The sequence below is a fragment of the Spodoptera frugiperda genome, chromosome 28 (assembly GCF_023101765.2).
Source record: "Spodoptera frugiperda isolate SF20-4 chromosome 28, AGI-APGP_CSIRO_Sfru_2.0, whole genome shotgun sequence".
Taxonomy (NCBI): domain Eukaryota; kingdom Metazoa; phylum Arthropoda; class Insecta; order Lepidoptera; family Noctuidae; genus Spodoptera; species Spodoptera frugiperda.
The window spans coordinates 3885171-3897995 of NC_064239.1; the positions used below are offsets into that span (position 1 = coordinate 3885171).

General features: G+C 36.6%; 1 protein-coding gene across 3 annotated transcripts in view; it reads right to left on the reverse strand.

Annotated features, from left to right (window-relative positions):
- Positions 1-770: 770 nt before the first annotated feature.
- LOC118265574 (phospholipase A1-like) overlaps positions 771-12825 on the reverse strand; it is a 33105-nt gene continuing 21050 nt past the window's right edge. For 2 of the 3 annotated variants that reach the window (XM_050706102.1, XM_050706100.1), the window contains 2 exons: positions 2633-2713; positions 771-994 (listed from right to left, as the gene is read on the reverse strand). In XM_050706102.1, coding sequence (XP_050562059.1) covers positions 892-994; positions 2633-2713 — 184 coding nt within the window. In that variant the 3' untranslated portion in view covers positions 771-891. The remainder of the gene's footprint in view (positions 995-2632; positions 2714-12825) is intronic. The other variant, XM_050706101.1, reaches the window with a different exon arrangement.

A 12825-nucleotide genomic window follows, 5' to 3' on the forward strand; every position in this document is an offset into this window, starting at 1 on the left:
TCCATGTTGCACCTATACCGGTTGTCGTTGGGAACGATATACTCGAAGTTGTAGACCACTACACATACCTGGGTCAGATCATCCAGCTAGGTAGGTCCAACTTCGAGCAAAGAGGTCGCCCGAAGAATCCAACTCGGATGGGCAGCATTTGGGAAGTTGCATGAAGTCTTAAGTCAAAAATCCCGCAGTGTCAAAAGAAGACCAGGATGTACAACCAGTTGTGTTGCCAGTGATGACGTACGGTACCGAGACATGGTACCTATACTGCTGGCCTTTATAGAATAGGCTCAGAGTCGCCCAGCGCGCGATGGAGAGAGCTATGCTCGGAGTATCTTTGCGCGACAAAATCCGAAATATGGAAATTCGCCAAAGAACAAGAGTTACAGACATAGCTCTCAAAATATGCAGGCTGAAGTGGCAATGGGCAGGCCACGTCGCTCGGAGGACTGATGGCCGCTGGGCCAGGAAGGTGACTGAGTGGCGACCGCGGACCGGAAGACGCAGCGTGGGCAGACCTCCCACTAGGTGGAGCCGACGACATCGTCAGAGTGGCGGGGAGCCAGTGGATGCAGGTGGCGGCTTGTCGTTCTACGTGGAGGACCAAGGGGGAGGCCTTTGTTCAGCAGTGGACGTCTCTCGGCTGATGATGATGATGATGATGATGATGAAAGGCCAGGAAAGCACATGTCTCAATGGGCGGCGGCGATTGCTTACCATCAGGTGATACGTCTGCTCGTTTACGGTGTTCAATAAAAAAAGGAAACAAAAAATTTCGACATAGGAAATTTTAATATACAATTTTATAGTGCATGGCAATACTAATTGGATATACCTCTGGTTTATTTAATGTGTCCCTTTATTGTAGGTATTTAACAAAAAGCACTAAAGATTTCAGACTGGGAGTTTCCCTTCAAGAAGTCCCATCACCCTGTCTGCGTTTATGGTGGCCGGCGTCCACTGATGGTGCGTCTCCGACGCTGCGATCCTGGAGTGACTGCGGGAACAGACATCTTCCATTACATTGCTGCTGAAGACTGCAGGTGCAAGGTAACTTGATAATTAGAACTTAAGACGGGATATTTACCATGTTTATTTATGTCTATAAGTTTCCGATATTTCGGCATTGTTGCAAGTCTATGAACACTTCAGTTCATCCGTGATTCCTTAAGGGATTCACCGTAAAGTTTTTATAAGTGTGACATGTAAAAGTACCACAAGTGATACCTTTAATTTTACAATAATCTATGTCGTATGCATTTATACCGACTAGATACAAAATAAGACCGCCTCGTTTGTCGACTGCAAGGCAAAGGGTTCGATTCCTGAATCAAGAAAAGTATTGCTGAGCTTATTTCGACTTTTCAAAAATTACTCAATTGTAGCACAGAATCTGGAAATGTGTCCAGTATATGGCAAAAGACTCAACTCCTATTATGAGCCTTATAAAACATCAACGGTTTAAACTGCTAAGTGCTACTACGGCATTATAGTACATACATAATGCCACTGCATTACACCACTTAGGTTACTAATAATTAGAATCGAGTCATTAATAAATCTTAGAACAACATTCTAAACATCTAGAAAACCAAAACATACTTTGCTCAAGCCAGAAATCAAAACATAACACTTAACAGTCGTGTCCCTTTAAAATCAAATAGATTAAATCAGAAGCATTCTAAAAACACCTAACGACGTCACTTAAGTCGGACTTACGCTTAACAAACGAACGTACTGAATTATTTAACAGAAAACTTAATTACACTTTGGCCCGACTTAGAACTAGAATCAAGGAACTCATTAGTGACTTTAAAAGCTTGGTATCACAATGCCAATAGGGTGAAAGTTTTTTCTTCAAAAATTAACATACAAATGGTCGACCTTCTTGGTAGGTGTAAGACGTAACTGAGTGCCTGTTTAGGCCTCGCACACATTGGCGGTGCGGTAACGAAATTTTTGGTCTCGAATTTTCAGCTTATTCCAAATTCCAATGATGTTCTAAATCTATAGAAAAATAAAGATGTGGCGCATTTTTATGCCAACCACATTAATACTAGTGGTCATACTACAACCCCAGAGAACTTTACAAATACTCTGATCTAATCTGAATATTCATATCAGATTCAGTTCATAGTTGGACGCTTATTTTCGAGAATCCCACAAAAATTTTTTTTACACACACACAACGTCACGCCTTTTATCCCCGAAGGGGTAGGCAATGCACATTACGGCACGTAATGCCGCTATGCAATGTACACCCACTTTTCACCATTTGTGTTATAAGTCCCATGTAATAGGGGGTGAGCCTATTGCCATATCCCGGGCACAATTCCAGACTCCGTGCTACTACCGGAAAATTTTCGAAAATCCGAAAAAAGCCCAATAATACTTTGCCCGACCCGGGAATCGAACCCGAGACCCCTTGTTCGGCAGTCGCACTTGCAACCACTCGACCAACGAGGCAGTCTTTTTTTTTATTTCCTTTTATATTAGTTCTTCACGGACTCTTGGTCTGTGCCCCTGTCATACATTGTTTTTTTTTTTTACAATAAGTGTAATCAATATTTATCGTATCTATGTTACACACTACAATAATAACCACAACTATAATTACTACTACAAAAATACTTACGCTCCCCACCGTTGTGTCCAAGGCCTTATAGTTCCAACAGTCGCCGCGTGTCCACGACTTCGTGGTAACGCTGCGAAGTTTCTGTTAAAGTGGAAAACTAGTTGCTATTAAGCTAAATGTCTACCGGTATATTATATCGAAGTGGTTGTAGGAGACGGAACTTACCCCACTAGTAGTGGTGATAAGGAAATGATACGCTAAAATCAGGCTGATGTACAGGTCATGGTTTTAAACTTTGTTGCGTCTAAATAAATAAAACAATTGTCAAGTAAATACAAGTCTGAAAATCCAACATTGTTTTGTTTCTCCCGGGGTTAAACCTTGAAAGTTCAAGGAAGCGTAGTATTACCATCCAAATCTTCTCCATAAGAGGAGAAATCTTTGGTCAGCTTAGGCCAGTTATAGGCGTTTGACGTAGTTACTACGTATACATAAGGGCCATTTTTCTCGTTTAAACAGTGTAACATTGGTTTAGCTTAGTGCTCGGAAAAAATAACAAAGCAATACCAAGCTGTTACACTCCACCTGCAAGCAATAAGTCTTCGTTCGTTAAATTCAAAAGCGGGAACAAATTCCTAAGTACGTACATATTACAACAAAATAAATAACCGTAAACAACTTTTTATTGGGCTTTGATACAGAGCGAGAAAAAAAAAGTAATAAAATTAGCACATAAATCGTAAATTTGTCGAATAAAACAAAGACCATATAACTCAAACGGAAAAACGTCGGTAAATTACCTATAAAATCCTTCTTTTGTCTCTGAATGGTTTGTGTTTGTTCGTTGGCGCACTTTTTACTGCATACACATTTTTCAACCAACCTGTTTTATTAGTGTAGAACAATCTTGTATTGAGACCATTGAACACGGCTAAACTATGAGGCTTCTCTACATTAGGAAGTTTCCTATTGTCCACATTGGTAGTCATAATATCCACGCTTTGCAGGAAGGTTTTAAAAGGTGCAAGATTTTAAAAGTGTTCTAAAGAGGATTTTCTAAGATTAGAAGTATCACGTGAAGAGATACGCAAGTTAAAAGTATTCAACGTATAAAAAATATATTCCACCAACACTACACAGCACTCTTTCTATGTATGATAATAGTATTCTTCTCGGTAAACTTAAGAATTATATTATTTAGAAAGGAAATGTAAATAAATAAACCGACCGACGAGCATGCATGAAAGAGGTATGTAAGATTCATAGCAATTGGCGTTCCATTGTCTCTGCCTACCCCTATGGGAGATAGGCGTGAGGTTATGTATGTATGCATGTATGAAATAAAATTTGTTATGAAGGGAAAATGCAGTCGGATTTGTATTAGATACCTATATGGAAATAATTTCCGATCGGATATGGATTCTTGGACTTCGTCGCTTGAGTGTCGAATTGGGGTTCGACAATGAAAGGGATTAGTAACATAATACATGGTGTTATGAAAAAAATATGGCATATATAAAAATATATCGCAATAGCAACACAATTAAGGCACCTGAAATGAGATAACTTTTAAAATCCGTAAAAGATTTATTTTGTTCTTACAGCTATACACATGAATAAAATAAATGTATTCAAAAATATAGTTCGAAAAGTAAATTAATGCCTTAATTTGGGTACAACTAAACCGAATACCTACAATAAATTAACAAAATACGACTGCAAGATAAGATTGAAACGGCTAAAACGGCCCCATGTTCCTGGGTCTAGACGCATTTATTCCGGAACGTACACAAATCAGGATTTTATACCTCCCCTTTGCTGTCATCAATATCCTTTAGGCCGCACCTACAAATCCTTAAACGCGGCGGTTTATTTTAACAATAAAATAATAAAGCCAGCCATTATTTGTGAGCTTTGAGGCAAATTAATTCAACTTTGTGTACCTAACCTTGGATTTCTAAAGTCAAAACTTTGTGAAGTCACAAAAGCATCTTTGAACAATCTTGTGTACAATGAACATTTGGCTTGATTCAATTGTGTGGAAGTGTCGCGCAATTTTGGACCTAAATGGAACCTATTCCATTATGTTTTAGTTGAAAGTTCTGGAAATAATTGGAGAACCTATATTCTTTAATGGAAACTGGAGTGGGATGCGTGGGTCACCTTTGAAGCTGAAAAATCACCTTGTATGTTTTTCTCGTTCTATCAGTAGTCTATTTTTAAGTACGTACATATTACACAGAGTTTGTATGACTGATCTGGTCAAATAATCCGTGCGTACGGCGCGTCGCTTTCCGCGCGCGTCTCAAAGCGTCATTAGACCACCACAGATGGGTCGCAGTAGGGCTGATGCCTGATCCGGAGCTGCGGACTACCTAGCGGGTTTACCGGGGCTCCAGCTGGAAGAGCCGGAGTAGGAACGGGGTGGTTTTTAGTCAGTAAGAGTCTGACACTCCCTCGCCCAAGGCAGACATTGGATGATTTTCGCCCCATAAAAAAAAAACAAAAGTTCATCAAATAATACTCGAACAAGACGCAAGTCCAAAGACCTTAAGCACCTACCTATAAAGAAGTGTACTCTTCATTATTTATCAACATACTTAAGATACTCCAATAATTATGTGCCGTAGTAAAACAAAGTATGTGTAGTACTCGTGGAGTAGATATGCCATAACATGTGATAATAGCGAAGTAATTAAAAACTTTCATCATTATCTTTGACTTTACGACGGCTCTGAACACTTAAATATAAAACATACTATAAATTTTGATAGCAGCTTACACAGTATAATGAAATACGTAATTATGATGTGGTTATGTAATTATGTATTTTAAAAACTGCACAAAACCGGTGGTTTGGATTCAATCTATTAATTACCGTAAGATTGGGTTTCTTTGACCCAAACTTTATGACCAATGAAAAACTATTATACGCTTTATTCTGGATTCGTAGTTATAGAATTTGAGTCAAAGTTACCTCCTAGGGTCAAAGAAACTCTATCTCAGCAATACTAGCTTTCCGATATAAATTTTGAAATTGGTTTTGTATTAAACAAAGATAATCAAATCCTCTCATACGTATAAATATAATAAATGATGAATAAAATGAAAATATATATTGACGTATGAAAATATATAGTCAAATGATAGACAGAACTTCACATTCAATTTTAACACCAATTTTTCATCAGCATTCTAAATCAAATGCAATAATAAGTAATGCAACTCGAAAAAAAAAAACAAAAAACCAATTTTATTTAACCCCAAACCGCGACTAATATAAAATTGGGCTTGCCACTCTCTACCTATATACTCGTAAATCCATTTTTTTCTAAATCACAATATGCAATAATAAGTCATGTGAAAAAAAAACAAAAAACCAATTTTATTTAACCCCAAACCGCGACTAATATAAAATTGGGCTTGCTTGCTCTCTACCTATATAAATGTCCACGGACCTAGGTTTGACCACCGACCTCCTTTATTCAAATTCACTGACCATAAGAACCTGGTTTTCAGTTGGCTTTGAGTCAAGACTACGACGTCTCCTGTGCTATGAGATTGGATAATCAAACGAATGCGTTTTCATATATATTCCTCGTCTGAGAGATGAAAATAATAAAATCTGTTTTGCAAATGTTTAGTGTTTATTTATTTTTATACCTTTGTTCTGATTTGGTAAAAATACGCTCATAATTTGAGATCTTTTCGTTTAGAAATGATGACTATATTTGGGCCATTGCAACCGTCACGTCAAAATAATGTGACTATCCTGCACAACGTGCATATGTGTGAGCGAGAGATCTGATAAAAATGACTTATGACATGATTGTAATGGCCTAACTATAATTAGAGAAACACTTTGGATTTGTGTTCTCTCACTATTACTTTATTCGGATAATACAATTAATAAAAATCCTAAAGGTATCGACTTGTCTTCTATTTTGATTTGGGAAAATCTTAGTAATTATTCCCAAGACTCAATGTCTTGGGAATAATTAATGAATTTTTCTTGGAAAAAATTTTAATCTTCTTCCGGGCACAAACGTTAATATGATTGCAAGTATAAAAATGCAGATATTTTAATAGTTTCTTTTCAAATTAAATTACCAAGATGACTCAGTTAAAACTTGCTGACTGCACTAAAAACTTTTTTAATACCACTTTGATAGCATTCTTTTCATTAAAATACTCGTCAACTTTATGGCTTCCTTCATTAATTTGAAAATTAAAAATGTTCCAATAGCTGATTGCATTGCAGAAGTGCTAGTCGCACTTCTACACAAGTAGGGCGTGCAAAACTAATTTCTCAGTTTTGAGAAAACGCATAAATCGGATGAATTTTTTTTTAAAAACCGGGAAATCAACCCTTGTGTGACACAAGTTTTGTTTAAGAAAAGTTATGTTTTTTGGAATCTACATTTGAATTCGGAAAGATGCAGGCAGGTTGTATGGAAAAAGGCTTGCCCTCTGTTATATAGAACACATATTTTTATGAGGAAAAGTGGGTCACATTCAACTCCTTTACGGAACAAAAGATGTTATAACGCGCATGTTATGTTAATGTAATGTTATTTTAAACATTCATTCCTCATAAGGGCCTGGTTTATCGCCTATAAAAGCAGGGTATGTGATTAGCAAATGCAAGCGCCTGTTCGTAATTCTTGCAGTTTCCGACAAAATCTACATACCGTACGTCCGAACCTCGTTTGGCAACGTTGGGTGGAATAAATGTCGTTCATTCTCCGAATAGAAAGGTTTTTTTAATGTTCCGAACACAGGGAAATACTTAAAATAAAGGTACAATGTATTTGTAGGATTGTGTTGACTCTGTGACAAAAGAAAGTGTTTCGTTTGGTTTCGTTTAATGAAGGTATATTTTTGTATAAAGGGATGTGTTGGATGAAGGTGTAAATGATGCCAGACCTTCTATTTAGGTACCAATCATTCAGTTATCCTGTATCCACCCTTCATTTATTGATTCATTATTTACGATATACATGTACATAACATATCGCAATAAAAACGAAATAACCTTTTTTATGGGATAAGCCGGTAAACGAGCAGATGGATCATCTGATGGTAAGCTGTCGCCGCCACCCATGAACACCCGAAACACCAAAGGCGCTACAAGTGCGTTGACGGCCTTTTGGTCGTTAGGAATTTAAGGGTTGTTGGGAAATCGAGAATTGGGGAGGACGGTAACTTCACTCACACAACACGAGCATTGTTTCACGTAGTAGTAGTAGGCTGCCACGCCGCTCATGCGGAAGAGTCCCTCTGTGACTCGAAACTAGTAGAGCTTTTCAGTATAATCACGTGTATAATATAAACTTTTGGTTTGATATTAATTTAAGCATGTGGTGTTCACCTATAAGTGATTGTTACACTGTAATATTATCATTAAGCATGTGTTTTATAATTGAATTTGTGTAAACAATTGTTGGTGAACCTATTATAATAAAATAAAAAAATAAATAAAATAAACCGTTATTTTTAGTTATAACCGAAGAGATGTTTCGTACATTTCGTTAAAAAATAAATCTTTTCTTTATATTAAATTACCTATTTGTTGCTTAATAAAGAAATCTTTTAACAATACGGGACATCTTTTCATAACAAAAATAACGAAAACATAAATTCCTCGCTGCTTACATAAGTCTTTCTTAAATCAATTTTGTAAATGGCCGCTCTTATGTCAAAGAGGAGCTTTGACTTGCGACATAATAAAATACTCTAAAATTTCAACGCCTTTTTGTAGTAACCGACCTCGGAAAAAGATAGGTAATCCTTCTTATTATTTTGGGCCTTTTAAAAGGCCATCTAAGACACTTCCCTTAAAGTACTTTTTTAAATAACTGTAGGTTATGTTTTATCACAGTTCACTCTATACAATCGTTATTAGTAAACAAAATATATCTACAGTAATCTAGCGGCAACTCGATCTTTTCTTCTATTAAAGAAACAATTTTTTTTTATGGACCACGCCGGTAAACGAGCAAACGTATCACCTGATAGAATGCAATCGCCGCCGCCCATGGACACTTGAAACACCAGAGGCGCTACAAGTGCGTTGCCGGCCTTTTGGGGGTTAGGAATTTAAGGGTTGTTGAATCGGGTATTGGGACATTTGGAAAGAGAAGAATTGGGCCTCCGGTAACCTCACTCACACTACGAAATACAACGCAAGCGTTGTTTCATGTCGGTTTTCGGTGAGGCCGTAATATCACTCCGGTCGAGCCAGCCGATTCGTGCCGAAGAATGACTCTCCCACACACAATACTTTATAAAAAATGTTAATTTGTATCTCAAAAATAATGTTCTCATGTTCAATGCATAGGTACCAAACTATTAATAAATTATCTATCCACCCAAATTATTTTACCCATTTTAATGGTTTTGTGGAAACTAAATGCGTAAATATAATCAACAAAGTAATTTTGCAATGAATATTATATGGATTACACTGTATACTTGTGACCTAAAAACAAACTTCCATTTTGTGAGCTGAAATTGATGTTAAACATTAAAATATGACATATTTTATAATAGTTAAATATTTATTATGTACCAATTAGCAATTATATTAATCGTGGTCTTATACATATCTACTCTACTCTACTTTAAACTGCAACTTCGTCCGCTTGATACAGTTGCAAATTTTATCCAAGTCGGTTCAGTAATTGAGGATCGCAAGACGTGAAGGTGTCGGAAAAAAGACAAGGGAAGAACATATTAATATTGTGTACTATTTATTGCCTCACTAGTCGAGTAATTACTTCTATACAAAAGGTCTGGGAATACCCAAATAGAGCAAAGTACCGTTATGGACTAGCTTCTGCCTGCTTTGCCTGCGTTTCCAAAAGATTAAAAGTATCCTATCACCCAAATCAACTCATATTTAAATCTAAATGATCTGATTACCAAATTTAATAGAAATCTGTTCAATAGTTTACGGATATATCCGTTTAATATTTGTGTTAAGTGTGTCAGTTTTTTGATTCTTAATTCTCATTAATAGCATCAATTTAGTCTGAGATTATGTTAGATACTAGATCCACCCTCAATTGAAAAGTACAATACAATAAAATTAAAATATACATTTCACTACTGTATCAAGAACAAATAAACACGGTATTACGTATACAAAAACATAATATTTGCATATCAAACACAATATAAATTCATTAAAACTTTGAGCAAACTCATCTGAAACTATTTAATAAGCAAACATTTAATTAATGGAAATGGTTTCCGCAATATACTGTTACTCACTGAGCCTAGTTCCTTGATTACAAACGTGTATACTCATGAAGCAAGTACAAAGAGGAGATGCCATAATGTGATTGTGCACTGTGACACAAACAAATAGGCCCTGTCCAATGATCTTGTAAGTAAAAAGGGGTAGATAGCTTACAGGAGTTCAGAAAGTGGCCAATATGGACAATTGGGATCCTGTTTGTAGTATGGGACTGCATTGGAAAACAAAGTAATCTTGCGTGAGCGATCTAGAAGCGAACGCGAAGCGGTACGGTGACACGCGAATTAAACGTGATGCAGTGTGACCAAGCCAATTGATCGCTCACCGTAACCCACGTGCGGTCACGTAGGCTACATCAATAGATTTTGACAGTTTGTTGTTTTTGCGCCGCGGCATACCGCTTCGCATTCGTTTTTAATTCGCTCACGCAAGATGTCGCATAAGGAACTACATTGACAGAAACTGAATAACAGCATCTCTGATTAATCTGAACTTGTCAAACTACCATCTCTAACCCACACACCGAGCCAAGAAATCGGGAAATTAACCTTCTGATGTAGAAAATACTCATGGACTAGAAGTGGACTGTCATGGACTGCTAATATTATTGGTATACTTGTATACTACTTCAGAACATAATTATGTAGCTTATAGCAATATTAATAAACCGTCATTATCGTCGGTAAACACGATAGAACCTTATTAAATGCTGACATATATAAACTAATACAAAGGATACGCAGACGGCGCTGATAACTAAGTAAGGTGATAAATCTATACCTATGTATATATTATTTGCCCGCTATTCCATAAAAATATACCTACAACGTTACACGAACTTGGGTTACTACCCACGGCTTCGCTTGCATTCCCGTGCAATAAAAAAATGTCTTCTGTTTTATTCCAGACCATACTCTATCCTTGTTTTTCATCCCGATCCCTTCTACCGTTTTAACGTGCTTGACTAACAAATATACTCACAAATATTCACAGTTGTACCTAATATGGATCATAATAAAAGTAAAATTCCAAAGGATGTAGTCACAAAAGCATAGTTATATGTAAGTAACATATTTCATTGCCTCTGACTAAGATATTATAGATCATCATACAACGCCAATTACGTAGTGAGCACAATTTCCAGCCCGCTACACAGCACAGCTCTAAACCGAATGATTTAAGCTAATATTGAATCCTAATACTGTGATAACTAACTGATATTGACTTTCAACTGTTCCTACTCCATGGATTAGGGATTTAACTGTTAAAATATTAACGTGTTCATTTCCGTGTGTGTTTTGGTTTCGCTTTTAGTGGAAAATAGTATTGAATTCGGTTGGCTTCATTGATTTACTGCTGTGTCGAATGGACATAAAATATAGTCTGTGAACTTCTCGTATCTGTAGTATCGAATTATTAGGTTCTATTGTTGAAATTGTCTGTAATACACATTGTGCAGACTAGATTTTCAGTAATGAATGAATCTCTTGCAAAATATTTAAATGTGTGCGTTCGTACCTACATCTTATATTACCTATTCACCAGAAGGCTTAGTACCAGTTTATTTTCTGTTTAACGTTACCGCGTTAGGCGCTCTGATTGGCCTGTTACCAATAAACCAACTAATCAAAGAGCAAAATGCAGTAATGTTTTGTTCCTGGTAAACGTAAAACCAACTCGTACTAAGTCCTCAAATACTCGTTAAACTCGTCAAAATTCCACTAATAAGTTGTTAATAATGTTAATGTGTATAAGTTCCTCTGAGTAAATAGTGTATTATTATTATTTTGTACACAGATCTGCTCATCCGAATACACTAGCTGCGAATGGCTTCCACCAAACTCTACACTCCTGGACGGAATCTACGACTTCGAAGATTTGGATGAAGTGTAAAATAACTACCATTTGAAATGAGAGGAAAATAAACAATGCAGCGAAAAAAACTTCGATTTTTTTTATTACCATTTATTTAAATCTAATTAAATAATATTTTACTGCAGCCAAGAATTAAGCGCAACTACCAAGCAAAGGGTGGTTCGCAGTAGCGCTTGTGGTCACTCGATAAAAGAAAAACCAACGTGAAACAACGCTTGCGTTGTGTTTCGTTGTGTGACTGAGGTAACCGGAGGCTCAATCACCCCCCTCTTCAATCTTCCCAAACCCTGATTCCCCATCAACCCTTAAACTCGTTACCCCAAAAAGCCGGCAACGCACTTGTAACGCCTCTGGTGTTTGAAATTTCCATGAACGGCGGCGATTGCTTACCATCAGGTGGTCCGTCTGCTCGTTTACCAACTTATTCCATAAAAAATTAAAATACATACACACATAGATAACCCCCAAACCAAGGGGTTGACAGAGTCAATGGAACGCCATTTGCTACGAATCTTGCATACTTTAATTAGGAAAATAGTACCTATAAACTCTTTTAATCACTATTATTATATGCTATTCTGTAATAATAGGACCTATGCCATTATTACAGAATAGCAACCTATTCCCATACAATGACTGCACCTATAGCCAAAAAATTATGTACAATTTTCAACTCTATGTCCCATTGATTTTAAATTAAACGGTTAGTTCTAATCTCGGTCAGAAATGTTTGTATGAGCCGTATAAATAAATAAATCATCATAAAATTAATGAGTACATTTCAATCATTAATTTACATTGGTTAGGCAGTTATTAGCCTCGCATTTCAGCAATTTATTAATATCATTGTATAATTTGTAACTAAACGAATAAATTATTTGTACATGTAATCTCATATTATTATGCAGATGATAACTGAAGTATTTGATATAAATAATTAAATATGTACGAGTATTTATCATTATTTTCTGTGTTTGGCTTATATACTAAAATCCGGTAATCGAGCAGACGGATCACCTGAGGGTAAGCATTCGCCGCCGCCCATGGACACTTGAAACACCAGAGGCGTTGCCGGCATTTTGGGGGTTAGGTATTCAAGGGTTGTTGGAGAATCGAG